This window comes from Molothrus ater, chromosome 5, assembly GCF_012460135.2.
Source record: "Molothrus ater isolate BHLD 08-10-18 breed brown headed cowbird chromosome 5, BPBGC_Mater_1.1, whole genome shotgun sequence".
In the NCBI taxonomy this organism is placed as follows: domain Eukaryota; kingdom Metazoa; phylum Chordata; class Aves; order Passeriformes; family Icteridae; genus Molothrus; species Molothrus ater.
This window is the reverse complement of record NC_050482.2, coordinates 1,455,343-1,480,419: the sequence shown is the minus strand read 5'-3', so window position 1 is coordinate 1,480,419 and position 25,077 is coordinate 1,455,343. Positions and strand designations below refer to the sequence as shown.

General features: G+C 52.1%; 3 protein-coding genes across 6 annotated transcripts in view; 2 read left to right on the top strand and 1 right to left on the bottom strand.

Annotated features, from left to right (window-relative positions):
• The window catches only part of COPG2 (COPI coat complex subunit gamma 2), a 34,076-nt gene extending 31,667 nt beyond the window's left edge, over positions 1 to 2,409 (top strand). Inside the window, exons 22-24 of the mRNA XM_036400403.1 lie at positions 437 to 575; positions 686 to 784; positions 1,956 to 2,409. Coding sequence (XP_036256296.1) covers positions 437 to 575; positions 686 to 784; positions 1,956 to 2,086 — 369 coding nt within the window. The 3' untranslated portion in view covers positions 2,087 to 2,409. The remainder of the gene's footprint in view (positions 1 to 436; positions 576 to 685; positions 785 to 1,955) is intronic.
• On the bottom strand, positions 2,301 to 12,151 carry MEST (mesoderm specific transcript). Of its 2 annotated transcripts, none has more exons than XM_036400405.1 (12): positions 12,131 to 12,151; positions 9,082 to 9,236; positions 8,365 to 8,444; positions 7,887 to 7,964; positions 7,364 to 7,500; positions 7,058 to 7,116; positions 6,072 to 6,112; positions 5,608 to 5,678; positions 4,746 to 4,847; positions 4,021 to 4,097; positions 3,544 to 3,607; positions 2,301 to 3,183 (listed from the first exon to the last, which is right to left on the bottom strand). In XM_036400405.1, the coding sequence occupies exons 2-12, from the start codon at positions 9,233 to 9,235 to the stop codon at positions 3,066 to 3,068; spliced, it is 981 nt and encodes a 326-aa protein (XP_036256298.1). In that variant the 5' UTR covers position 9,236; positions 12,131 to 12,151; the 3' UTR covers positions 2,301 to 3,065. The 2 variants fall into 2 exon arrangements, with proteins under 2 accessions (XP_036256298.1, XP_036256297.1); XM_036400404.2 differs by lacking the exon at positions 12,131 to 12,151 and adding an exon at positions 11,231 to 11,628.
• On the top strand, positions 8,431 to 24,994 carry CEP41 (centrosomal protein 41). 3 transcript variants are annotated; one of them, XM_036400407.1, is made up of 11 exons: positions 8,431 to 8,940; positions 12,767 to 12,830; positions 13,760 to 13,807; positions 17,396 to 17,457; positions 18,208 to 18,277; positions 18,701 to 18,827; positions 19,552 to 19,709; positions 20,407 to 20,474; positions 21,097 to 21,211; positions 21,893 to 22,108; positions 23,370 to 24,994. In XM_036400407.1, the coding sequence occupies exons 1-11, from the start codon at positions 8,851 to 8,853 to the stop codon at positions 23,516 to 23,518; spliced, it is 1,167 nt and encodes a 388-aa protein (XP_036256300.1). In that variant the 5' UTR covers positions 8,431 to 8,850; the 3' UTR covers positions 23,519 to 24,994. The 3 variants fall into 3 exon arrangements, with proteins under 3 accessions (XP_036256300.1, XP_036256302.1, XP_036256301.1); XM_036400409.1 differs by having other exon boundaries at positions 8,841 to 9,035; XM_036400408.1 differs by lacking the exon at positions 8,431 to 8,940 and adding an exon at positions 12,393 to 12,461.
• The last annotated feature ends 83 nt before the right edge of the window (positions 24,995 to 25,077 follow it).

Below are 25,077 nucleotides of genomic sequence, written 5' to 3'. Positions count from 1 at the left end.
GGGGTGGCACTGGATCATCTTCAAGACCCTTCCAACCCAAACCATCCTGGAATTCCATGGATTCTGAGTGGAATTCCATGAATTCTTTCACGGAAGAAGCCCAGGAGGGGCTGTAAAGGCTTTGACCCATCAAGTGATGCCCTCATTTTCTGCTCTCCTTTAGTCTCACAATGTTTTGTGTAAAACTTGTAAGCATTACAGATGAATAAATAAATACTATTTATTTATTCATCATAAATACTGTTTCTCCTCTTAAATCAATACTATTTCCCCATAAATAATCATAAATACTATTTCCTCTCTTTTTAGAAGCTGTTATGGTTCTCCTGGAATTAAAACCAGGCATTGTCTTGGCAAAATGCTGTGGGCTCTTTTTCCTTTCCAAGGTGAGGACTATTTCCATAACTAAACTATTTCCCTTTTTTTTCCCTCCCAGTTGGAAGACTTGGAGGTGACAGTGTCTGATCATCTCCAGAAGGTTCTGAAGCCCAACTTTGCAGCTGCCTGGGAGGAGGTGGGAGATGACTTTGAGAAAGAAGAAACCTTTGCACTGAGCTCCATCAAAACCCTGGATGGTGAGATAATCCCTCCTTTATTGATCACCCACCTGCCAGGCTGGGGTTGATTTAGTGCAATAAATAAATAATTTCCTGGAGTGATTTTCTCCTTCAATCTCTGAATGCAGAAGCTGTCAATAACATCATCAAGTTCCTGGGCATGCAGCCCTGTGAGAGGTCAGATAAAGTGCCAGAAAACAAAAATTCCCACACCCTCTACTTGGCTGGTAAGTGTTCCTGCTGCTGAATTTCATGTTTCCATATCCCCACGGATTTTTCTAAATGAAGGGGAATGGTTTAGGAGATCCTGCTGTTATCTGGGGAGTTTTTCCTCTGTAGGGAGAGGTTTTTTCTCTGAAGTGACCCAGTGTGTTGGATGCAGCTGGTCCTAACCTGGAGCCCTCTGTCTTGGATGTGCTCAGGCCAAGCTCTGGGAATGGGGGAATTGCACCTGTGGGAATGGGGGAGAATCTCTGATTTGGGAGCTTCCAGAGCAGACAGAATTTAACCCCTTAATGCCTGAGCTTGTCTCAGAAGGGTGCTTCTGGGAGTGTCTTGTTCTCAGGTTCCTGTAGCTAAAGACACATCCTGAGCTGCTCTGCAGCACCCACAACTTCTAGAACCATGGAAAGGTTTAGATGGGAAAAGCCCTCTGAGGTCACTGAGTCCAACCATTCCCAGCACTGCCAGGGCCACCACTGACCCTGTCCCCAGGTGCCACATCCACAGGACTTTGAAACCCCTCCAGGAATGGGGACTGCACCCCTGTGCCCGGGCTGCACAGCCCTTTCCAGGAGGAATTGTCCCAAAATCCCCCCTGAGCTGCCCTGGCCCAGCCTGAGGCCGTTCCCTCTGCTCCTGTCCCTGTTCCCGGCTGTGCCCTCCTGGCAGGGACTTGTGCAGAGCCACCAGGGCCCCCTGAGCCTCCTTTGCTCCAGGCTCAGCCCCTGCCCAGCTCCCTCAGCCCCTCCTGGCTCTCCAGACCCTTCCCAGCTCCCTCAGCCCCTCCTGGCTCTCCAGACCCTTCCCAGCTCCCTCAGCCCCTCCTGGCTCTCCAGACCCTTCCCAGCTCCTTTCCCTGCACCCTCTCCAGCCCCTCCAGGGCTCTCCTGCCCAGAGCTGTCCCCAGGATTCCAGAGTGTCCCTCAGGGGACAGTCCCTGCCCTGAGGCTGTGCCCACACTGGGACTGGCACAGCCCAGGTGCCATTGGCCTCTTGCCCCCCTGGGGACATGCAGCCACTGTCACCAGCACCCCCAGGGCCTGTCCCAGCTCTCCAAGCTGGAGCATTCCATGGGGATGTGACCCACAGAACCTGGCTGAAGACTAAAGCTGCCCTGGGTCAGGAGTGCAGCCCTGAGCCTCTCCCAAGTGACCTCTCCGTGTTGCTCTGTCCCAGGTGTGTACAGAGGTGGCTGTGACGTGCTGGTCAGGTCCAGGCTGGCCCTTGGGGACGGTGTGACCATGCAGGTGACAGTCAGGAGCAAGGACGAGACGTCCGTCGATGTCATCCTGGCCTCCGTGGGCTGAGGGTTCCCCGGAGCTCCTGGGACTGCCCCTTTGTCCTGCTGTCCTTCTGCATGGGGTTTTTATTCCTCCATTTGGGAAATCTTTTCTATGATGATGTCCATTAGTGGCTGGCTGGTACTGAGCCATTCCCGTGTCCCTTCCCTTGTTGTCACACCATTCCCACCTAACTTATGGCATCTCAACCAGGGAAGAGAAAAGATGGGAGAAAACAGAATCAGATTTTTGTGAAAAATTGCTTTTTATTAACAGAAAATAAACACTGGTTCAAGTGGTGGAATTCATATGAATTACTGTTAATAAAATAGATTTTTTTTTTGTTCTAATTCTGTCTGCTCCAGTACAGAAAAAATATCCCATAAAGGGCTGTTTATAAAGCAAAAACCCCTTATTCCTAAAGGGATGCTATTAAATTCCCAACATAAACAGTTAAAAACTACCCCAAACCTCCACATTTGCAATATTTTTGTGACTGTCTCTTCTTCCACACAGAAAAATCAATGTACAGAGAGAGACTAAACTCCATCTCTTGAGGCAGATTCAGTTCTCTGAGCTTTATGTCAGGTAATAACCAAACCTCAGGGCAGCCTTTTCCTGGGTTCAAACTGGCAAAAATCCCATATGGAAAACTGGGAAGGGAAGGGGATGGAGGGATTTTGTGAGGGAACTCCTGCCTCTCCCTGCTGATGAAGTGGTTGTTCCTTCCCAAGTCAGGGTGGTGAAGGAAGTAAGAAATTCTGATTTCATGTTGATTTAAACCTCTGCTGAGTTCAGCTGGGCAGGAAGGGGAGTGCAGGGCTGGAAGAGCTGTCAGAATCCTGCTTTTCCCCTCATTTTTCCAGCTCTCCAAGGATTTCACTCAGTTTGGCAGCCCAGGATGAGGGTGTGAGCACAGTGCTGGATTTGGGAGAGAAAATCAATGGTTTTTTCCTGTCCCCAAAGCCTGACTGTAAGCAGAGAGTGGGAACTGAGCTGCAGCAGCTCAGAAGGAGTTGATGAAGTTCAGGTAGGCATTCAGAAATCCCAGGGGATCCTCCAGCTGGGGGTAGTGGCTGATGTGGTCATCCAGCACAGACACTGTGGACATGGGAAGCACCTTCCTGGTGGAAAAACAGAGCAAGGTTCAAGCACAGGAACTGCTGCAGACTCAGTCGTGCCCATTTTGGGGATAAAAAAAGCCTGGAGCAGCTCCATCTGACCCCTTGCAAGTGCTGCATTTCCTTCAGGTCAGTTTGGAGGAGATGACTTCCTCAGGAAACAAATCTTCCCCGTGTGGTGTTCAAATGCATCATGACTGAAAATGCAGACCCAGCTTCCAGAGTGCTCTGGCTGAACCAGCTGGCTGTGCAGGGGCCAGTGGGAACTAAAAACAGCCTCCATGAGGATGGGATTGAGGGAATAGCCAGGTCAAATATCCCTTGGAGTGAAGCCCCAGCTGCACGTTGCCATTTTTGTCTTACTTGTAAAGCTGGAGGAACTCTGGCTGCGGATTCACAGGGTCCAGGGGCCCGTAGATGAGATGCACTGCAAGGGAAGCACAGACAGAGCTTTTATACCCATAAATTAATGGATTCATTAATTAGAACATCCCCAGGGAGACCTGCAGGGGTGTTCCCTCCTCACACAAAGCTTGGGAAGCATCCAGTGGAGCACTGAACAAAACAGCTCTGAATGGGCTTTTGCTGGGCTGCCCTGGGGTCAAGTCCAGCCTCCAACCCCCAAATTTTTCCCTGGTTGCAACTTTTTGGGCTTGAAAAAGCTCCTCAGCTTCCCTGGAGAAGCACTTGGAGAAGCAGCTGTGAACAGGGACTGTTATCTCTGCTGCAAAACTGGGTTTGAGCTCAGGATAATGAGAGGCTGATGAGTGGAAGGAGCCTGGAAGTGAGGGGGACAATTCCCAAAAACGCCAAGCAGTGGAGGAATGGATTCCTACTCACATGGGACTGAGGTAGACATCAAAGCCCCGACCCAGCGCTCTCTGTGCTTCTTCCTCTGGTTTATGTACTGCAGAATACTGAGGGAAGGGAGGGAGGAAAAGCCCTTGTTAGGCCTGGATGCTGCCCAGCCTGGAATGTGCTCCTGGAGCTGTGGGCACAATGAGATCCAGGTGGGATCTGCACCTCCAGCACAGCATCATCCCTGGCCTCAGGGACGCTGTTCTCCCACCGGGGAAGGGGAGACAAGGAGCTCTGCTCAACCATCACCAACTCAAGCACAAGAGCCTTCTCAAAGCCACCAACTGGACAAAGCACGTCCTTCCAAAATTGCCAAACTGAAGATTTGGGGTTGGGATTTCTGGGAATGGCCCAGAAGGTTCAAATGCAGAGGCAAATCTCTCTTGGGACAATGCTGCTCAAATACCTGCCAAATGGAGACTGAGCTCTAGTCTTTACCAAAACTGCCCCAAATCCAAAGCCTTGGCTTCCAAAGAAGATCCACATCTCCAACCTTCATTTCCCTGCCTTGCACCACCCTAGAGAATCTCTGCTCCAGCATCACCCCCCAGCTCTTTCTTGGGATGTAATGTCCATCTCCAATACTGATCTCTACCAAAACACTCCAAGGGCTGTTGTGCAGCAGCAGCTGGAAGTTCTGGAGAGCTCTGGGCACCTCAGAGCGGCAGGAGTGACCCCCAGCTCGCGCAGGAGTTGCTGCCAGGTACCTGTCCATGACGAGGTTCCCGTCGTTGTTCCTCACTGCTGCCCACATGTCCCAGAGTTCTGCCTGCGAGGGCTGCGTGTAGGGCCCAAAAACTGCCCCGAGCCTGGAAAACAATGGGATTAGGAGAGACACAGCAGCAGCTGGGTCAGGGAACCACTCGAAAACTCCTCCAGGGCAAAAAATTCCAGTGCTTCCAGTTTCCACAGCAAAACTCCCAAGTGCCAAGATGTCCCCCAAATAAGTTGGGATAAGTGTTGGATGGCTTCAAAGGGCTTTTTTTGGGGTAAAAAGGGGTTTTTAACACTGCTAAAAATACAAAAATCTGATTGTGCAGGGGCTTTGTTGCCTCTGAAATGTGCAATTCCAGCACTTGTGGAAAGGAGGATTCCAGTGTCCAGGGAAAAGTTGTTTGGTTTATTATTAAAACTGAAGTGCTTGGCTGGTGTGAAGAGGGAATGGGCCAGATGTCAATCCCACCTCTCCAGAACCAGTGCCAGGCAATCCTGGATTTATGGAACCATGGAATGGTTTGACTTGGAAGGGATTTAAGGATCATTCACTGCCACTCCCTGCCAAATCCCTGATTTATGGAACCATGGACTGGTTTGGGTTGGAAGGGGTTTAAGGATCATTCACTGCCACCCCCTGCCATGGGCAGGGACACCTCTCACTGTCCCAGGGTGCTCCAGCCTGGCCTTGGACACTTCCAGGGATCCTGGGGCAGCCACAACTGCTCTGGGAATTCTACTCCAGGGTCTCCCCACCCTTCCAGCCAGGAATTCCTTCTCATTCCTGCATTTCCCCCTTCCCACTTGGTTCCCATGGTTATGGATTGTGCCGAGCGCCCCCGAGACCCCACTCACCCTCCAGAGAAGAAGAAGAAGTTCATGAGCCGCAGGAGGAGCGGGGACAGCAAACCCCCATCCTTGAGGAGCTGGGGAAGAAGGGAAAAAGGAGGGAGCACAACTCAGCATTGGACACACCAATAAATCCATGGAGAGCTTCTCCCGTGAGGCCCAGACCCTTGAGGTGGCCATGGGGTGTGACAGCAGCACTCCAAGGGGTGTTAATTTGGGATTTTGGGGTTCAGTGTGACTGGAGAGGGGAGCAGCTCACCAAGGGGTGTTTATTTGGGGTTCAGTATGGTTGGAGAGGGAGCAGCTCACCAAGGGGTGTTTATTTGGGGTTCAGTATGGTTGGAGAGGGGAGCAGCCCACCAAGGGGTGTTTATTTGGGGTTCAGTATGGTTGGAGAGGGGAGCAGCCCACCAAGGGGTGTTTATTTGGGATTTTGGGGTTCAGTATGGTTGGAGAGGGGAGCAGCTCACCTTCTGGATGAAGCGGGGGTGGTTTGTTTCGGGAAAAATCCCTGGAAGGACAGCAAAGAAGGGAGCTGTAAGGCTGGAAGGGTTTTGCTGCACATCTCCCAGGCTGTCCCCCTTCACGGTGCCATGAAAGTGGCCCAGGGAGCCCCAGGATTGATGCTCCTGCTTAATTACAGCACCTTGATCGCAATCCTTGGGATTTGGGTGGTGGAGATAGGAAAGCCAATCCATCCCATGGGTTCTCATCCCATGGATCCCAATCCCATGGATCCCAATCCCATAGGTTCCTATTCCATGGGTTCCCATCCTATGGATTCCCATCCCAAGGGTTCCTATCCTATGGATACCAATTGTATGGGTTCCTATCCAATGGATCCTCATCCCATGGATCCCTATCCCATGGATCTCCTATCCCATAGATCCCCATCCCATGGTTCCCCATCCCATGGGTTCTCATCCCATGGATCTCCAATCCCATGGATCCCCATCCCATGGATCCCCATCCCATGGATACCAATCCCTTGGGTTCCCATCCTATATATCCCCATCCCATGGATCCCCTTCCCATGGATACCAATCCCATGGTTCCCCATCCCATGGTTCCCCATCCCATGGGTTCCCATCCCATGGGTTCCCATCCCATGGATCCCCATCCCATGGATACCAATCCCTTGGTTCCCCATCCCATGGGTTCCCATCCCATGGATCCCCATCCCATGGATACCAATCCCATGGATCCCCATCCCATGGTTCCCCATCCCACGGGTTCCCATCCTATATATCCCCATCCCATGGATCCCCATCTCATGGTTCCCCATCCCATGGATCCCCATCCCATGGTTCCCCATCCCATGGATCCCCATCTCATGGTTCCCCATCCCATGGATCCCCATCCCATGGGTTCCTATCCAATGGATCCCCATCTCATGGATCCCCATCCCATGGATCCCCATCCCACAGATCCCCATCCCACCCTGGCCAGACGTTACCTCCGTTGGACAAACAGAGGCTGTTGATCAGGATGCTTCCAGTTCTGTTGTGCTCATACCTGGGGACAGCAGAGAAGAAGGTGAAACACAACCAAACCTCTCCAGGCTCCGAGAAATGACCGAGCAGGAGCTCAAACTGTGTGGGATCATCTCCATTTCCTTGGGGAACCGGACGGGTGGAAGCCTTGGATGTGCCCTGAGACGCCTCAGGCACAAGGAAAAGGGAATCCTGCACCACGTCCTTCCACTTATCTGCTGGGAATCGTCTTGGTGGAGGCAGCAAAGGGCAGGAGGGGCGGCAGGGACCTGTGGAGCAGCTCCTGGGCCACCGTGTCGCCGTAGTCGTGGGACAGGAGGTTGATGCGCTGGTGCCGGAGCCCGAGGTGGCGCAGCAGCCCCTCCACGATGGTGGCCTGCTCGAAGATGGAGTAGCCATGGGGCCTCTGCAACAGTGGGAGAGGGGTCCCAGTGAGAGCCTGAGCCAGCAGGAGCCCACAGCCCGCAGAAGAAATGCCCCAAGGGAGGAATGTGTGGGAATATGGAATGTGGGAAGGAGCAGCTGGTGAGCCCAGACCCACGGGATGTTCTGTGATGTCCACAGGGCCATGGGAGCATTGTCCGTGCTCCAGAGGGGTCAAGGGGCATTTTGGAGTCCCATCAAACCCATCCACCACAAACCTTCCCTACCCCTTCCACTGTTGTAATGACTTATCCCTTTTCAGAGGAAACGCGAGGAGAAAAAACAATTTTTCTCCTGGATGGCAAAAACCAATTTTCCAGAGTGCTGGGCCGGAAGCAACCATGAAAATCCTCATGCCAGGGTACTCACAGGCTTGTCACTGAATCCAAATCCAAGGAAATCCAGGGCAATCACCCGGTGGAAGCGCTGGGTCAGCCCTTCCCAGATCTGGGAAGAGGAGAAATGCATCAAAAAATCATCCAGTGGGAGCAGAGGATGGAAATATCTGCAGGGGTGAGCAGCCATGGATGGACGTGCTCCTCCCCAGCACCCCAGAGAACATTCCAGCTCCAAGGAAACAGCAGCAGGTCAAAATTCCCCAATAAACAGCCAGTCCATCACCCAAAAAAGCCAAGGAATTGTTGTGGCTGTTTTCCTGGACTGTGGGATGTGGCAAGAGCTTGCATTTCACACTGGGAGAGGAGCAAGGTGAAATCCTGGAGCACGGTGGTACCTCCAGCAGAAATCAGGAGCTCTCCTCTGGAGCATGGCCCACCCCTGCTGTGCTGCCTGCTCATCCCCAGCAGCTGAAAATCCTGGGATTTGGGGTCAGATCCCAGCCCCTGACCTTGCTCCAGTCGTAGCTGGACGTTGGGAAGCCGTGCAGGAGCACCACGACGTCCGAGCTGCCGACGGCGCCGCTGGAATCTGCGGGGACAACGGGACACCCCGGAGTCAGCTCTTCCCAAAATCCCTCCCTTTAGGACAGGAACTGAGTCCATCCCACTGGGAATCCACCTCTCCCTCTGCTCCCCAAAACCAAGGATGGGTTTGAGCCCCACCACAGCTTCCCTTCGGAAACCTCACCAGCCAATCCGGGGATTGATTTCAAATCTACAGATTTTAAACCAATTGATAAAGGGATTTAATTAGCCCAAATTAACTCCAGCAGCCTCTGTGCTGCTGCAGAAAGGGTTCCCAGTGTCTCCTCCATGTTGTGTCCCAGTGATCTCCATAGGAAGGAAAGAACTGAGCCCCAGAGTTGCAGGGGTAGCCACCAGAGGCCAAGGCCAGCCAGACTTGATGGGAGATTTTGCCTGGGAGCAACCCTTGGATGTTCAGAATTGTGGAGGTGGAATCCCAGTGTCAGCCATGGCCAGCCAGAGGAGAAGGACAGATCCATCCTGGGATCCTTCCCACCAAGGTACAAGAACCAACTTTCCCCAGTGAAACGTTCCGACCCATCCCCAGGATCCAGGACGGCAAAAACCGGGAGGGATTTGTCACCACCTGGCCCAGGTTTGGAATGTCCCCATGGCCACCGGGGGGTGGGTGGCTCTGTCACCTCTGTAGAAGATGTTCAGGTCCTTGTAGGTGAAGAAGCTCCCAGAGGATTTCCAGGAGCGCAGTGCTGGGGACAGCTGGGGGGGCGGGATGTGCAGGTAGACAGCGAGGAGGGGCACGCCCAGCAGCCCCACCTGCAGCCACCACTCCTTCATCCTGGGGGACACACGGGGACACCGGGCTCACCCCGGGGCTCGGCACTGCCACCGAGATCCCCAGGTCCAGAGAAACCACCCCCATGGCCCCAAAACTGCCCCATTCCCATAACCCACCTCCATGGCCCCAAAACTGCCCCATTCCCATAAACCTCCATGGCCCCAAAACTGCCCCATTCCTATAACCCACCCCCATGGCCCCAAAACTGCCCCATTCCTATAACCCACCTCCATGGCCCCAAAACTGCCCCATTCCCTTAACCCACCCCCATGGCCCCAAAACTCCCCCATTCCTATAACCCACCCCCATGGCCCCAAAACTGCCCCATTCCCTTAACACACCCCCATGGCCCCAAAACTGCCCCATTCCTATAACCCACCTCCATGGCCCCAAAACTGCCCCATTCCCATAACCCACCTCCATGGCCCCAAAACTGCCCCATTCCTATAACCCACATCCATCTCCCCAAAACTCCCCCATTCCTATAACCCACCTCCATGACCCCAAAACTGCCCCATTCCCATAACCCACATCCATCTCCCCAAAACTGCCCCATTCCTATAACCCACCCCCATGGCCCCAAAACTGCCCCATTCCCATAACCCACCTCCATGGCCCCAAAACTGCCCCATTCCCATAACCCACCTCCATGGCCCCAAAACTCCTCCATTCCTATAACCCACCCCCATGGCCCCAAAACTGCCCCATTCCCATAACCCACCTCCATGGCCCCAAAACTGCCCCATTCCTATAACCCACCCCCATGGCCCCAAAACTGCCCCATTCCTATAACCCACCCCCATGGCCCCAAACTCCCCCATTCCTATAACCCACATCCATCTCCCCAAAACTGCCCCATTCCCATAACCCACCTCCATGGCCCCAAAACTCCTCCATTCCTATAACCCACCCCCATGGCCCCAAAACTCCCCCATTCCCCTAAACCTCCATGGCCCCAAAACTGCCCCATTCCCATAAACCTCCATGGCCCCAAAACTGCCCCATTCCCATAACCCACCTCCATGGCCCCAAAACTGCCCCATTCCTATAACCCACCTCCATGACCCCAAAACTGCCCCATTCCTATAACCCACCCCCATGGCCCCAAAACTGCCCCATTCCTATAACCCACATCCATGGCCCCAAAACTGCCCCATTCCCATAACCCACCTCCATGGCCCCAAAACTGCCCCATTCCCATAACCCACCTCCATCTCCCCAAAACTGCCCCATTCCTATAACCCACCCCCATGGCCCCAAAACTGCCCCATTCCTAAAACCCACATCCATCTCCCCAAAACTGCCCCATTCCCATAAACCCCCATGGCCCCAAAACTGCCCCATTCCCATAACCCACATCCATCTCCCCAAAACTGCCCCATTCCTATAACCCACCTCCATGACCCCAAAACTGCCCCATTCCCATAAACCTCTATGGCCCCAAAACTGCCCCATTCCTATAACCCACATCCATCTCCCCAAAACTCCTCCATTCCTATAACCCACCCCCATGGCCCCAAAACTCCCCCATTCCCCTAAACCTCCATGGCCCCAAAACTGCCCCATTCCTATAACCCACCCCCATGGCCCCAAAACTGCCCCATTCCCATAAACCTCCATGGTCCCAAAACTGCCCAAAACTGCCCCATTCCCTTAACCCACCTCCATGGCCCCAAAACTGCCCCATTCCTATAATCCACATCCATCTCCCCAAAACTGCCCCATTCCCATAACCTCCATGATCCCAAAACTGCCCCATTCCTATAACCCACCTCCATGACCCCAAAACTGCCCCATTCCCATAAACCTCCATGGCCCCAAAACTGCCGATTCCCTTAACCCACCTCCATGGCCCCAAAACTGCCCCATTCCTATAACCCACCCCCATGGCCCCAAAACTGCCCCATTCCTATAACCCACCCCCATGGCCCCAAACTCCCCCATTCCTATAACCCACCCCCATGGCCCCAAAACTGCCGATTCCTATAACCCACCTCCATGGCCTCAAAACTGCCCCATTCCTATAAACCTGCATGTCCCCAGGGTGGCAGATCCCCCAGACATTTGGGGACTGAGAGGGAAAGTCGATCTCATTTGGGGTCTGAGGAGGATTGTAGGGGTATTTGGGGTTTGAGAAGGAACAAGGGTCCATTTTGGGGTCTGAGGGGGACTGTGGGGCCATTGGGGGTTTGGGGGGGAACATGGGGTCATTGGGAGGCTGTGGACCCATAAGGGGTCTGAAGGGGAGTTGTGGACTCATGGGGTTTAGGGGGAGGGGGCATAACCCCACTAAGAGTCCAGGGGGACCATGGGGTCATTGGGGGGGCTTGAGGGGCCATGGGGTCATTGGGGGAGTTTCAGTGGGGCCATGGGGTCATTAGGGAGGTTTCAGTGGGGCCATGGGGTCATTAGGGGGGTTTCAGCGGGGCCATGGAGTCATTAGGGGGGTTTCAGCGGGGCCATGGGCTGTGGGAGGCCTGAGGGGGCCATGGGGGGAGTCAGGAGCTTATTGGGGTCTGCGGGGTCGTGACCCCAATGGGGTTCAGGGAATCAATGGCGGTCAAAGGGAGGGGACACGCCCACTGAGGGGACACACCCACCCGAGGAAACACGCCCACTGAGGGGACACACCCACTGAGGGGACACACCCACTGAGGGGACACGCCCACTGAGGGGACGAACCCACCCGAGGAGACACACCCACTGAGGGGACACGCCCACTAAGGTGACACCCCTCGAGGCCACACCCCCGACAGACCCCGCCCACAAACCGAGCCCGGGACCCCCATCCCCCTCCCCTCAGGCCACGCCTCTTTCCTGAGGGCGGGGCGGAGTCTCCGTGCGCGCTCCCGGCGGAGGGGGCGTGGCCGCGGCCGCGCGCGCGCCGCTCTCACCTGCGCTCAGGTGCTGCCGCGGCCGCGCGCCGCCATCGCGCTGTCCCGGCGGGGCGGGGCGGAGCCGGGGAGGCGTGGCCACGGCTCCGCGCATGCTCAGACCCCCATCCGCCGCTTCCCGCCCGCCGCGTCCCTCCCGTTGCCGGGCGACGCGCGCGCTCCCCGCCGCGCGGCCTCTGATTGGCCGCGGGCGCGGCGCGCGGCCAATGGCGGCGGGCGTAGTTGGGGGGTGGGCGGGAGGCGGGAGCGCGGCCGCGCGTGAGGGACGGGCGGAGCGGGCCGGCGGCCGTGAGGGGCGATGTCGGCTCGGGGCGGCTTCGGAGACCCCCAGGTGCCGGCAGGGGCCTCTCCTTCTCCACAGCCTCCGGGCGGCGAGGGCAACACGGGGCAGGGCCGCGGGGATGGTTCGGGCAGCCCCCGGAGCCGGGAGAGCTCCGCGCGGAGAGCAAACGGCAGAAATTCTCCTTTCGAGCCTTTAAATCAGCGGGGTTTATACCGTCATGGGGATTTAGGAATCTCTCGCTGTTTTTTTTTGTCTCGTAAACCCCTTCAGATCGCGTTTTCTGCTCATTTTTCTCCTTTTTTTTAATTTTATTTTTTTAATTTTGGCTTCTCGTCTTTTCCATTTTGAAACAGTTTCTAACCCGGCGCATCCCCCCGAATCCCAAGTATCAACATATAAAAACTCGTCTGGACACTGGTAAGTGAAAGTATTGAGGGTAAAACCACCCAAAATTGGTGTAGGATGACAGAAAAATATAATTAATGTCTTAATTACCTCTGCCCGGAGCTAATTCACCCCAACCCTGCAGAATCCTTATTGTAGTTATGATTAGTCTCACCAAATATTATAAAAATTTCCTATTTGCAGTTATAAAAATTATAAAAATTTCCTATTTACAATTATAAATTTTTTTTAATTCCTATTCTCTATTTTGCTTCAAAGGTGAAATTTAAACAAACACTACTAATACAGATTTATATATTTTAATGTATTTATGTATATTTACCTTCACACACCAGCGTGCACCCCCCTGAAATCTGAGATTAAATGCTCTGTGTGTAGATGACCACATGTTTAAAGCCATTATTGTCTTAAAACTTGTTTATTTTTTTTTCTCCTCTTCTTTTTAAAAGAAGAATTTGGGGGTTAAATAGGTTTAAACTGGGTCAGGCTCTGTTGTGGTGGTTCCCATAGAAATTATTGGTCTTGGAATTTCTATCCATATTTATATTTATAGATAGAAATATAGATAGAAATATCTATATTTCTATCTTGGACTTTTCCTGGATCTTATCAAGGGTGTGAGCCAAGGTCGTTATTTGGGGTTTTTTTGTTGTTGTTAGAGCAGCTGAATTTTATCCAGTAACGTTATCTTGTAGCATCCTCACCAAAATGTTGGGAAAGGAACAGCAAATCCGTGGATTTTCCTGTTTAATTCCACTTTCCTTGAGAGAAAAGAGGAAAATTGTGGCATTTTTATACCTTTTGTTGCCACTGGGAAGAAGGATCTACAACAAACAGCTGTTCCCTTCAAAGCAATTTAAATTTAAGCTTCAATGGGCCTGAAGAAAACCTCTAAAAATAAATAATTGTAATAAATGGATTTTTTTTTTTTTTGGTTACAGGAAATAGTTTGTCGAAATACATGGAAAAATTGGAAGAGATCAAAAGAAGTGAGTACCTGGGCAGGAGCAGGATGGGTTAAAAATGGCTTGGTTCAAAACTCAAAGGGCAGGAGATGAATTCCAGGAGGTTTTCCTTGGAAATCTCCACAGATTTAATTTAAAAATCCAAGCAGGAATCATCCAGATCCTTCTTTGTTATTGGATTTTGTTATTGGAAGCTCTCTGAGCTAAGAAATGCAGAAATGCAGGCTAGACTGATCTGGGAAGATTTATGGATCATTTCTAAGACTTTTATTTCACTCTAGGTCACAACTTGAGCTCTTTCATCTTTATATAATTTAAATCCCTTTCTAAATACTCCAAAAAAGCTAAAAACCAAGCTCATCCTTGTGTTTCCATTGATTTCACTAAACATGGGTATTTTGAAGACTTTATGTTGCTCAGACTAATGAAGCCCTAAATTATTTTTATTTCTCTATTTTCCCACCAAATCCGGGCTTTCCAAATAATTTTTCCCCATAAAACCAGTGATTGATGACATTATTCCCGCATGAGGAGCCAGAAAAGCTCTTCAACCTCAAAGCTGCATTTATGGAGGTGGAAAAAAGCCTGAATTGAGCTGCAAGCTCCATGAATTGGGGTTGGAAGCGTTCAGGTTTAGTTCCCAGCCCCACTTTCTGAGGGGATCCATTGGTGCTAAACAGGCCTTTGTCTGTGGGCTTTGGGTTGGTTATTTTCCAAGCACTGCAGGTCTTTGGGGGGGAAAAATGAAAAGAGGAGTGACCTTGAGCTTTCCAGAATGCTCTGTTGACTGAGATTTCAGTGCTGGACACTGCCTGGCTTTTTGTTTGTGTTGAAAATCTTGGGGGTTTTTGTGCGTTCCCAATCTCGCCGCGGATCTGTTCCCTTCGCTTCTTTTATTCCCTCCTCTCTCTGTTTTTTTTTTGGAGGGACTTTTCTCATTCTGTGCAGGCTGAATGGCCACCTTGTGTTCCCAGGGAGCGGAGGAAGTTCTTTCTCCCCCTTGGTTTCTCAGGGATAGATGACACCCCCTGGATGCAGATTGAAATCCCCAGCACAGGCACCTCTCTGTCCCTTACGTAACCTGAGAGGTTTCCATCCACGCCATCAGAAATTCAGCAGCTGCACCCACCACCATCCATCCTTTGGAGCATTCCTTGGCTTGAGGGCACGCAGGAGGGCTCTTCCTTCTCTCTGCTCTTCCTTCCCTCCTCTCCAAAGCCCTGAGGAGCCCATCCCTTGGAAAACAGAACCGTTCCAAGCAAAACCATGTCAGAAAATCCCAACGGATCCGCCAGGACCGGACCGGGTACGTGGGGCTGCTCTTGGAGCTGCAGGCAGCACTGTGAGCTCTCTGGGAAGGCATTTTGGGTGAAAAAGGCAAAATCTAAGGGAAAAAAGGCTTTTTTAGGGTAAAAATTCCTTATTTGGGGTGGGCAGGAGCCATGCAGGAGCTGCATCCTTGTTTGGGGTGGGAAGGAGCTGCAAGCAGGACTGGACCAGGTACATGGGATTGCTTTTGGAGCTGCAAGAAGCACTCCTGAGCTCTTTGGGAAGGCATTTTGGGTGAAAAAGGCAAGATCTAGGGGGAAAAAGGGGTTTTTTTGGGGTGAAAATTCCTTGTTTGGGGTGGGCAGGAGCCATGCAGGAGCTGCATCCTTGTTTGGGGTGGGAAGGAGCCATGCAGGACCAGACTGGGTACGTGGGGCTGCTCTTGGAGCTGCAGGCAGCACTGTGAGCTCTCTGGGAAGGCATTTTGGGTGCAAAAGGCAAGATCTAGGGGGAAAAAGGCTTTTTTGGGGTGAAAATTCCTTGTTTGAGGTGGGAAGGAGCCATGCAGGAGCTGCCTCATTTGGCAGCAGTTCTGCTTGGTTTTTATCCATCCAGCACTTCCCAAGCTTTGCTGCTTTTATTTTTTGCTGCTTTTATTTGTCCTTCTAATTGAAGTTTATTTGCCATGACAGAAAGGCTCTTTTTTTGGCCTTTGCTGGGCAGTTTTAATCCTTGAGCAGATGAAAGGGGCAATAATTCCAGGAGGTAATTGTTGCTGGGGGTTTTTTGTGTCAAAGGAAGATTTAAGAGCCTCAGCTGAGGTTGGAAAGCAGGTGGTTTTGCAAGAACCACGAGGGTCATTTCCCATGAATTGACATCCTGAAATTCAGTTTCTGCACCTCTTCATCCTCCAGTCCATTTTCTGCACCTCCTGTGCTTCAGCCCCGTGGCTTGGATGTGCCCTGGATATTTTGGAAGGGCTCCTTTTTTCCTAGGACAACTTGTGAGGAGCAGAGAGGTGCTTTTTTTTCTGCAAAAATCAACATGATTTAGGGTAGGGTGTTGAATTTGGGAGCTCTGAATGCGTTGGGAAAGGATCTGAGCATTCCCGTGGCTCTCTGAACACAGCTCATCTGGGGAATTTCCACAAGCCAATCCCACAGGAACTTTTTACTGTGCTGGCTGCAGGAATGTGCAGGGGAGCCCTTCCCCCTTCTCCCCATCTCCCCTAAGCTGGTGGAGCCTTCAGCAGATGGTTTGAGAGGATTTAGAGTCCTTGAACCGAGTGGATTTGCCACAGATCCCGAGCTCCATTGTCGTCCTCAGGAGCTGAGCAGCTGCAGAGGGAGCAGCTCCTCCCCAGCCCCACTTCCCCAGGGACAGAGCTCCCATTGCTCCCAGCACAGGTCATTCCATATCAAGATGTTCCTCCTGATACCCATCCTGCCTTCCCTTTCTCCTCCTCCACCTTTTGTTTCCCTCCAGGAGGATTTTCCCTCCCTCTGCAGGATCTGGATGGGATCAGGCTCCCACCCTGGCTCTGGGAATCTCTGCTCTGGATCTTTGCCAGCAGCCCTGCTCAGTTTTCTTCCTCCCTCAGCTGTGTCTTCAGGATTAAGATTCAATTAGGCCAGTTTCTTGTATTAATTACCCATTAAGACCCAATTAGTCCAGTTTCTTGTGTCAGTTATCCGTTCCTGGAGAGATCCGTGGCAGCAAATGGAAGAAATCGGAATTTCATGGTCAGATAAAGTACAAAATCTTGCATTTCTTCATTGTTAAGATGAAACCTGCCTGTTTAGCTTGGTGTTTGCAAAGACACAATGCCCCACACTCTGATACTGCTGTAATTTACACAAATTAAAAATTAAGGTAAATGAATCTTTTGCTTGAAGGAGCTTTGTGACTCCAATGGGCTCCAAAGGAGAGCAGGGAAAGGGGGAAATCCTGAACTGCTTCCTGCCCCTGCAGCATGGAAAACAGAAATTCATGTTTGAGTCCAAATGCAACTGAATCTGCCTCTTCATTGTATCTTCACAAGATCTCTCTTTATAACTGGCATTAATCAAAATCTCTCTTTATAACTGGCATTAATTAAAATCTCTCTTTATAACTGGCATTAATCAAAATCTCTCTTTATACCTGGGATTAGTTAAACCTTCTCTTCATAGCAGGTATTTCACAAAGTCTCCAGGTTTGCTGCTCTCGTGCTTCAGCACAAACCTGCCCTGAGTTCCTGCCTGGCTGCAGAAGAGTCTCAGAGAAGAGCTGGGATTAAGCCATGACCTGGTGTCTAAAAAAACTGGGAATGGACTGAAAATTTACCTTTGTTTTGTTTTGTAGATTACAGGTATAAAAAGGATGAGCTGTTCAAGAGGCTGAAGGTGACAACTTTTGCTCAGTTGGTATGTACAGATCCATCTCTCCTCCAAAATCTTTTAGGGACAGCATTTTTCCTTGGAATAAAAATTTCTCTGTAATTATTTAGTTTTAATTGTAATTATTTTGTCATGGCTTCTTCCTGCCTTTAATAGAAGCAAATAATTCATTTCCACTGGGGCCAAATTCCTTTAATTACAAATTAAAGTTTGTGGTGACTCCATCTTTGAAATCAATTCTTTATTTTATTTGCCCAGTAACTTAAAAAGATCTTCAAGCATCTTGCAAAAGAAAAAGGCTGAGTAAAACAGCACCTAAACCTGAGTTTTGTGTCTGCAGCCCTCCTTGTTTGTTTAAAACAGCACCTAAACCTGAGTTTTGTGTCTGCAGCCCTCCTTGCTTGTTTAAAACAGCACCTAAACCTGAGTTTTGTGTCTGCAGCCCTCCCTGAGCCCAGGTTTAACTGCAGAAGGTGGGCAGCTGGGACTTCAAGGCTTTCTGTGCATTATTTTATTTCAAAGCAGTGAATCCTAATATTTTAAAAAGTGAAAAATTAATCAGGAAATAAAGAGCTGGGGAGTGCTGGTTCAAGAAAACTGCTTCAAACTAGGGAAAAAACCCCAAATTGTCTTCTCAGGAGAGAAGGAAAGGGAAGGTTGAACTCAGGGATGTGAAGAGTGGGATCCTGCAGAGTTGGGAATTTTCTTCCCTGGATTGTTTTCCTCGAGCTGCTCCCTGCTGTGGGATCAGTGTCTGCTTGTTTTTGTGCCCTGCAGGTTCTCCAGGTGGCCTCCCTGTCCAATGAAGGCCTGGAAGTGACAAACGAGGAGCTGCACAAGCTGCAAGGTGACAGCACCGATGGCAGGCACAGAGGGAGGGGGAGAGCTGGGGGTCACTGCCAGGGGGTGAAGTGGCACATGGGATGAGTCAGGAGGAAAAAGGGAAAAACCAAACTTCACCTGTGGCCTGGGAATGGAAACACTCCTAAAAAAGCAAGGTTTGCAAGTAGGAAAGGCCTCGTGCTGGCAGTAACATAATCCACATCAAAAATTCTGCTTTGTTGACCTCTTCAAATGAGAGCTCAAGCCCTAAAAAAAACCTGTTGGCTCTTTATTATTTTCAATAAGGAGGCTCTGGGTAAATTCTCCTGGTTAAGAGGATGAAGATCAAGCTGCCACACTTTTCTTTCCAGGAATAGAACCTGCCCTGAGAAGCTGCTTGTTTAGCTCGTGCAGCTGCTCAGCCCCCTGTGCCCTGTCCTCTCCGCAGGCGCTGGCGCTGCAGGGGACGATGGAGCGGGGACAGACGGCAAAGGGAGCCCTGAGGGGACAGCCAGCCCTGTCCTGTTCCTGAACAGCTCAGGGGCAGGGGAATCCCTTCGCTCCACGCTGCAGAGGTGCCTCGCATCAACACCGTTTCCTTCCTGCCTTAGCGGATGAGTATTTGAGCCCAGCTGCTGATTTTAAATCGCTGCTGAGGGGTTCTGTCCTGTATTTCTCATTAAAGCCTGGGTTTGTAAGGTGAGAGGGAGGGGGTTGGCAGGATTTCCTGTTGGAATGGGTTTGGATTGAACAGCAACCCAAGATTGTTGTCACTGACGGTGGTCTGACAAGGAAATGTGTTTGTGGGGTTCCATCCAGCCCCCCACATTCCAGAATTCTGGGGATAACACAGTGCTCTGGTCAGCTCAGTCATGTGCATTCCTGTTGGGGATGGTTTTGTGTGGATATGGAGGGACAGGACACAGGGAATGGCTTCAGAGTGACACACAGATATTGGGAAGGAATTCCTGGCTGGGAGGGTGGGCAGGGGCTGGAATAGAATTCCCAGAGAAGCTGGAGCTGCCCCTGGATCCCTGGCAGTGTCCAAGGCTGGGCTGGACAGGGCTTGGAGCACTCTGGGATAGTGGGAGGTGTCCCTGCCCATGGCAGGGGGGGGAATGAGATCCTTAAGGTCCCTTCCCACCCACACCATTCTGGGATTGAGAACAGCCCCAAACCCACCATGTGAAGGGATCCCAGGATGGTGCTGGAAGAGGAAGCTTTAGCCCAGCTCTTGCCCAGCCTTGGAAGTGCTGGGGAGACACAGGAGCATTCCTCAAGCTGCTGTTCCCTTTGCAGTGTGATCAGTGGGGTCGGGGAGCTGGACGTGGAGAAGGATTCTCCCAAGAAGGAGGACAAGGACAGCCAGGCCAGGGAGAGGCCCTACCCCGACTGCCCCTTCCTGCTGCTGGACGTGCGGGACCGCGACGCCTACGAGCAGTGCCACATCGTGGGGGGTGAGTGGGCACGGGCACCTGGGCACTGGGCAGGGCCTGCAGCCCTGGGCACTGGGCACTGACTGCAGCCCTGGGCACTGGGCACTGACTGCAGCCCTGGGCACTGGGCACTGACTGCAGCCCTGGGCAGGCACTGACTGCAGCCCTGGGCACCTGGGCAGGCACTGACTGCAGCCCTGGGCAGGCACTGACTGCAGCCCTGGGCACTGACTGCAGCCCTGGGCACTGACTGCAGCCCTGGGCACCTGGGCAGGCACTGACTGCAGCCCTGGGCGGGCACTGACTGCAGCCCTGGGCAGGCACTGACTGCAGCCCTGGGCGGGCACTGACTGCAGCCCTGGGCGGGCACTGACTGCAGCCCTGGGCAGGCACTGACTGCAGCCCTGGGCAGGCACTGACTGCAGCCCTGGGCAGGCACTGACTGCAGCCCTGGGCACCTGGGCAGGCACTGACTGCAGCCCTGGGCAGGCACTGACTGCAGCTCTGGGCACACTCCTGCTGGAGTTTGTCCCCCAGCTGGGACATCACTGGGTGCTCCCAGTGCTTATCCAGCACATCCTCCTTCCTGGGAGGGGATGAGGGGCCTGAGCTGATGTTAATCCCATCCTCAGTGGGTTCTCAAGGCTGTTGTATCCCAGGATGTTGGTGTTCAGCCTCTGGATGATTTTCCCTCTTTTTTTTTTTTTCCCTTCTGCAGCTTATTCCTATCCCATAGCAACGTTGTCTAGAACCATGAATCCCTATACAAATAATATTCTGGAATATGTATCCTTTACATGGGAACACGGGGGGATGTTGGTGGGGGCTCCCAAAATCAATTGGAGCTGATCCAAGCAAATGTAGGGATCTCAAAAAGGGTGGGACAGGAGGTGGAGTTACCTGGTGCAGCTCCACTGCCCCCACCAGATGCTGGATTCTGCTTCCTCAGGGTTCCTCTTGGCTCCAGTGGGAGCTGCCTGGATTTGGCATTTCCCAGGATTTTGGCTGCTGGAAGGCCAGGCCAGACCTGGGCACTGCTCTCCTGCTGCTGCTCCAGGGATGCACCCATCAAATCCTTTGGCTTCCTGTCAGCACCTTGATGGGACTGGGGACAGACAGAGGATTATTGATGGGATTAGGCTGATCATTCCCAGGCTGGTGATTCTGAGGGGAGGTTGTAAACAAAGGGGCTGTTGCCATTCCCAATCTTGAAGCAATGCTGGATCCAGTGGGAATTAAGCTGTGTCTGCCAAGCCTCAGCCACTGAGAATTCCTCAGGGAGAGCATTCTTGCTTGCAAGCCAAGTATGGAGTCTTTCCCTCCCCAATCCCATTTGTCTCTTTTGCTTCCTAAAATGTTTCAATATCCCTTAAGTTCAACAGTGACTCCTTAACAATTCCCACGGCAGAAAAACGCCCATGGCAAAATCATCATCGTGTACGACAACGACGAGCGCTTGGCGAGCCAGGCAGCCACCACCATGTGTGAGAGGGGCTTCGAGAACCTCTTCATGTTATCTGGGGGTAGGTGGGGCTGGGAGAGCTCCCCCACACCTCCTGGGCAAAGGGAACGACTTGTGGGAGCTGGAGATGGGAAAGATCTGGGTCGTGCAGTCACGGGATGGTTTGGGTTGGGAGGAAACTCGAGGATCATCCAGTCCTGTCCCTATGGGCAGGGACACCTCCCACTGTCCCAGGCTGCTCCAGCCCCAGTGTCCACCTGGCCTTGGGCATTGCAGGGATGCAGGGGCAGCCCCAGCTGCTCTGGCAATCCCAGCCCAGCCAGGAATTCCTCATTGCCAAGATCCCATCCCTGGCTGCCCTCTGGCACTGGGAGCCATTCCCTGGGTGCTGTCCCTGCAGGCCTTGGCCCCAGCCCCTCTGCAGCTCTCCTGGAGCCCCTTCAGGCCTGGAATGTGCTGGAAGCTCTCCCTGGAGCCTTCCCTTCTCCAGGGGAACATTCCCAGCTCTGGGAGCAGCTCCAGGGCCTCCTCTGGACTCTCTCCAGCAGCTCCACATCCCCCTGCCATTGTCCCCAGAGTCCATGTGGGATCTCACCTGAGCAGGGCACAGGGGCAGAATTCTCCCTCTCCTGTTGCCCACATTTCTCCATCCAAACTTTGGCCCTCCAGCTCCACAAATCCCTCGTGCCTGGTCCCTCCTGACCCATCCAGCTGGGGTAACAGCTGCTCTGTGTCCCTGCAGGCCTCAAGGTCCTTGCCCAGAAGATCCCAGAGGGGTTGATCACCGGCACCCTCCCTGTGTCCTGCCAGGTGGCAGCTCCCACAGGGACTGCCCGGAGGAGAACGACCCCCAGGGTGCCACCCACCCGTGCAGAGAACAAGTGGAGGTTTTCTGCAGATGATCTGCAGAAGTTGAGGCATTACCTGGCTGAGGAGCAGATCCCTTCAGACGCTGCCAGTAAGAGACCAGTGCTGCCTTTTTGGGCTTGCCTAGAAGCAGAGGCCAGGCTGATGCCTCAGGGTTTGGCTTTTCTATGTTTCCCATTCTGTGCTGCTCTGGTGTGCAGTTCTGAGCTCCATATTATGGGATGGTGAGCTCTGTGCACAGAGCAGGGAGACAAAACAGTTCCTGCTCCAGCTGGGCACCAAGGACAAATGACCCAAATCTCAGCCCCAAAAGCACAAACCCCGTGGGCTGGAGAGAGAAAAACAAGCAGGGTGGGACTGCAGGGGCTGAAGCTGGAATGGGACAATGAACTGCAAGATGCAAATGGAGCAGAACTGATCCCAGGGAGAGACCCCGGGAGCACTGGTGCATTTTGGGGCCATTTTGGTTCATCTTGGGTGCAGCCCTGGCTGGGCTCTGGTGCTGCCCAAGGTGCATCCATGGAGGAGATCCTTGGAATGAATCCCTGCTTTATTCTGGAGCTCCATCTAGGTCAGCCTTCACAAGGCATCGAGGCAAAGTTAAAAGAATGAAAGGGGATCTGTTTAATGAAGGATCTTCAGGTACATTAAGGGCAGATGAACTTAATGTTAATCTTTTATGTGGAATTTAGTCATGCACTAATGCAGTACAGGATTTGAAAAATATAAAAGCTAAAATTCTAAGGCATCACCAGAACGTGCTTCAACCTCATCATGGAATGGTTGGGTGGGAAGCTGTAGGTGCAGAGATAATTGGGAGTGGAGCTGGCCCAGCCTCATCCCTCATTGGCTCCAGCTGTGAGAAGCAGGTGAGCAGCACTGACAGCAGTGAGCCATGGAGAGCCCAGGTGTGCTGAGCAGCCCCAGGGGGCACACAGGTGCAATGCATGAGGGGTGTGAGAGGCTGGGCTGAAGAACCAGAAGGGCAGATGCTTGCAGCCTTCTGAAGTGGTGTTACTGTGTGTGGGGTGAAGCTTTCTGATGTTGTATGGTGGCACTCTGGGTGTGGTGGCTGTCTCAACTGTGACATGTGCTGTAGCACTAATGCAGTACAGGATTTGAAAAATTTAAAAGCTAAAATTCTAAGGCATCACCAGAACTTGCCTCAACCACATCGTGGAATGGTTGGGTGGGAAGGGACCTTAAACCCCATCCATCCCACCATGGGCAGGGACACCTTCCCCTCTCCCAGGTTGCTCCAGGCCCATCCAGCCTGGCTGGACGCACGCAGGGATGGAGCAGCCACAACTTGTGCACAAGCAGTTTGTGACTTGAGCTTGTTTTTCCCACAGGCCGCCTTACCCGGGGTCTCTCGGGCCACGATTCCAAACTCTCATCGGTGAGGAGCAACCCCAGCCTGCAGAGCTCTCCTCGCAGCGTGGCGTCCCTGAGCGGCCGCTCCCACAGCAGGACCAGCATCCAGAACAGGCCCTGGAAATAAAGCAGTGTCCAGCTGTTGGGAACGCTGAGCACTTGAGCCCCGGTGTGGTTTTAGGAATCGGCAGGGAAGAGCAGCCCTGGTGAGAACTGGCGGCTCGGGTAAGGCTGGGCAGCTGGAACGATGTTCATAGGAGCAGGAATGGCATCGCTTGGGGTGCAGGGCAGGACACAGCTGATAGAACTGGTTTTGTAGGGGAGGGAGAAAACTGCTAGTAAAGGCTGGCACCAGTAGAAACTGTCCCACAAAGTTTTTAGTCCAGCTGAAGGAATTTGTGTCTGTAACATTCCCAGGCCTGGAGCTGTGAGGGTGAACAGGCCCCAAATCATCTGTGAGCACGAACTCTGGTGGTTTTAGCAGAGATAAAGACATTCAGCAACATGCCACAAGTGAGAGAAGATCCTGGAAGGGTTGTTTGTTGGTTTTTTTAAAATAAATTATGATAATGAACAGAAGTATTTGTAATAAAGATGGTTTTTATTGCCCAGTTGGTGCTGTGACAGTGGTGCTTGCTCGTGGACACTTTGTGAATAGTTGTGTCTTTTTCAAGATGAGCTGGAGGAGAATAACTAGAATGTTTTTTCCCAATGACTCCTTTGCCAGTGTTTTTTTAGGAGTTTCTTTAAGGTTTGGGATGGCTGAAGGAAAATTTGCACTGCACCCTCACCGGGGTCCCTAAAACCTAGCAGGGCCCTGGAATCAGGAACTGAACAGGGTGAAGGTTTCCTGGAAAGTGAGTAGCACAGTTTTCCTTGAATTGGTGCCTCTGGATAAGCTCTGGTTTTCCTTAGCTGCCTATGGGACACTTTGGAAGTGATTTTGGAGGGGTTCTGCTCTCCAGTTTTCCATCTGGCATTGGTGAGCCTGGTCCTGCTTGGTTATCGTGATCTTGTGGGGTTTGTGTGTATTTTTGGATTCAGTGGTTTTTCCCCCTTTTTGAAGCAGACAATTTTCAACACATCCCAAAACTCACTGGTGACTTTGGAATAATTCTTATGAAAGGACAAAAAGTAGGAGAAATGGAACATAATTTCCTGTTTGGGAGATTAGACTCAACACCCCTGGGCACATTTATCTTTTGCTGTGACTGTGAGTGTGAAGTCAGAAAGTGCTGATTGCAGGACTGGCAGGTTCAGTCTGATAAGGTCCTGCTGCTGTGGGAGTAGATTTTTCCAGCTCCATGAGCTCTTGGCAGTGTCATTGCATTGGCTAAAATCCTGATTTTGCTATCCAGCTGTGGGAGACAGATCCAGAATCCCTGGCTGCTCTGTGCTGCATGAAAACCTCCTGGTGAAACTGTTGGATAAAACTGGCTTGAGTTGTTTGTGATCCTCCAAATCCAAGGAATCAAAGCAAGGACTGGATGTACTTTCCCACCATCTCGATGGATTTGTGTGGATTTGGACTCTTGGTATTGTTTGGAGCAGAGTCAAACTCAGTAGAGGCTGAGAGGTTTAATTTAATAAAATGTAAATTACAGCATCTGTTTGGGTGATTTATTTGCAGCTTTGAGAGCTGTGGAGAGCCTGGAAAAGCTGGGAGTGAGCAGGGGCTCAGCTCCC

What these genes read in the sequence shown, in the direction of transcription:
- CEP41 (XM_036400407.1), top strand. Translation starts at nt 8,851, where the DNA reads ATGTTCAGAATTGTGGAGGTGGAATCCCAGTGTCAGCCATGGCCAGCC. An exon ending in AAAAACTCGTCTGGACACTG is followed by an intron (nt 12,831 to 13,759) that starts GTAAGTGAAAGT and finishes TTTTGGTTACAG; the next exon opens with GAAATAGTTTGTCGAAATAC. An exon ending in TGACAACTTTTGCTCAGTTG is followed by an intron (nt 17,458 to 18,207) that starts GTATGTACAGAT and finishes TGTGCCCTGCAG; the next exon opens with GTTCTCCAGGTGGCCTCCCT.
- MEST (XM_036400404.2), bottom strand. Translation starts at nt 11,496, where the DNA reads ATGAGTCCACAACTCCCCTTCAGACCCCTTATGGGTCCACAGCCTCCC. An exon ending in GCAGTTTTGAGGCCATGGAG is followed by an intron (nt 9,237 to 11,230) that starts GTGGGTTATAGG and finishes TGTGTCCCCCAG; the next exon opens with GATGAAGGAGTGGTGGCTGC. An exon ending in CCTGAACATCTTCTACAGAG is followed by an intron (nt 8,445 to 9,081) that starts GTGACAGAGCCA and finishes TTGTCCCCGCAG; the next exon opens with ATTCCAGCGGCGCCGTCGGC.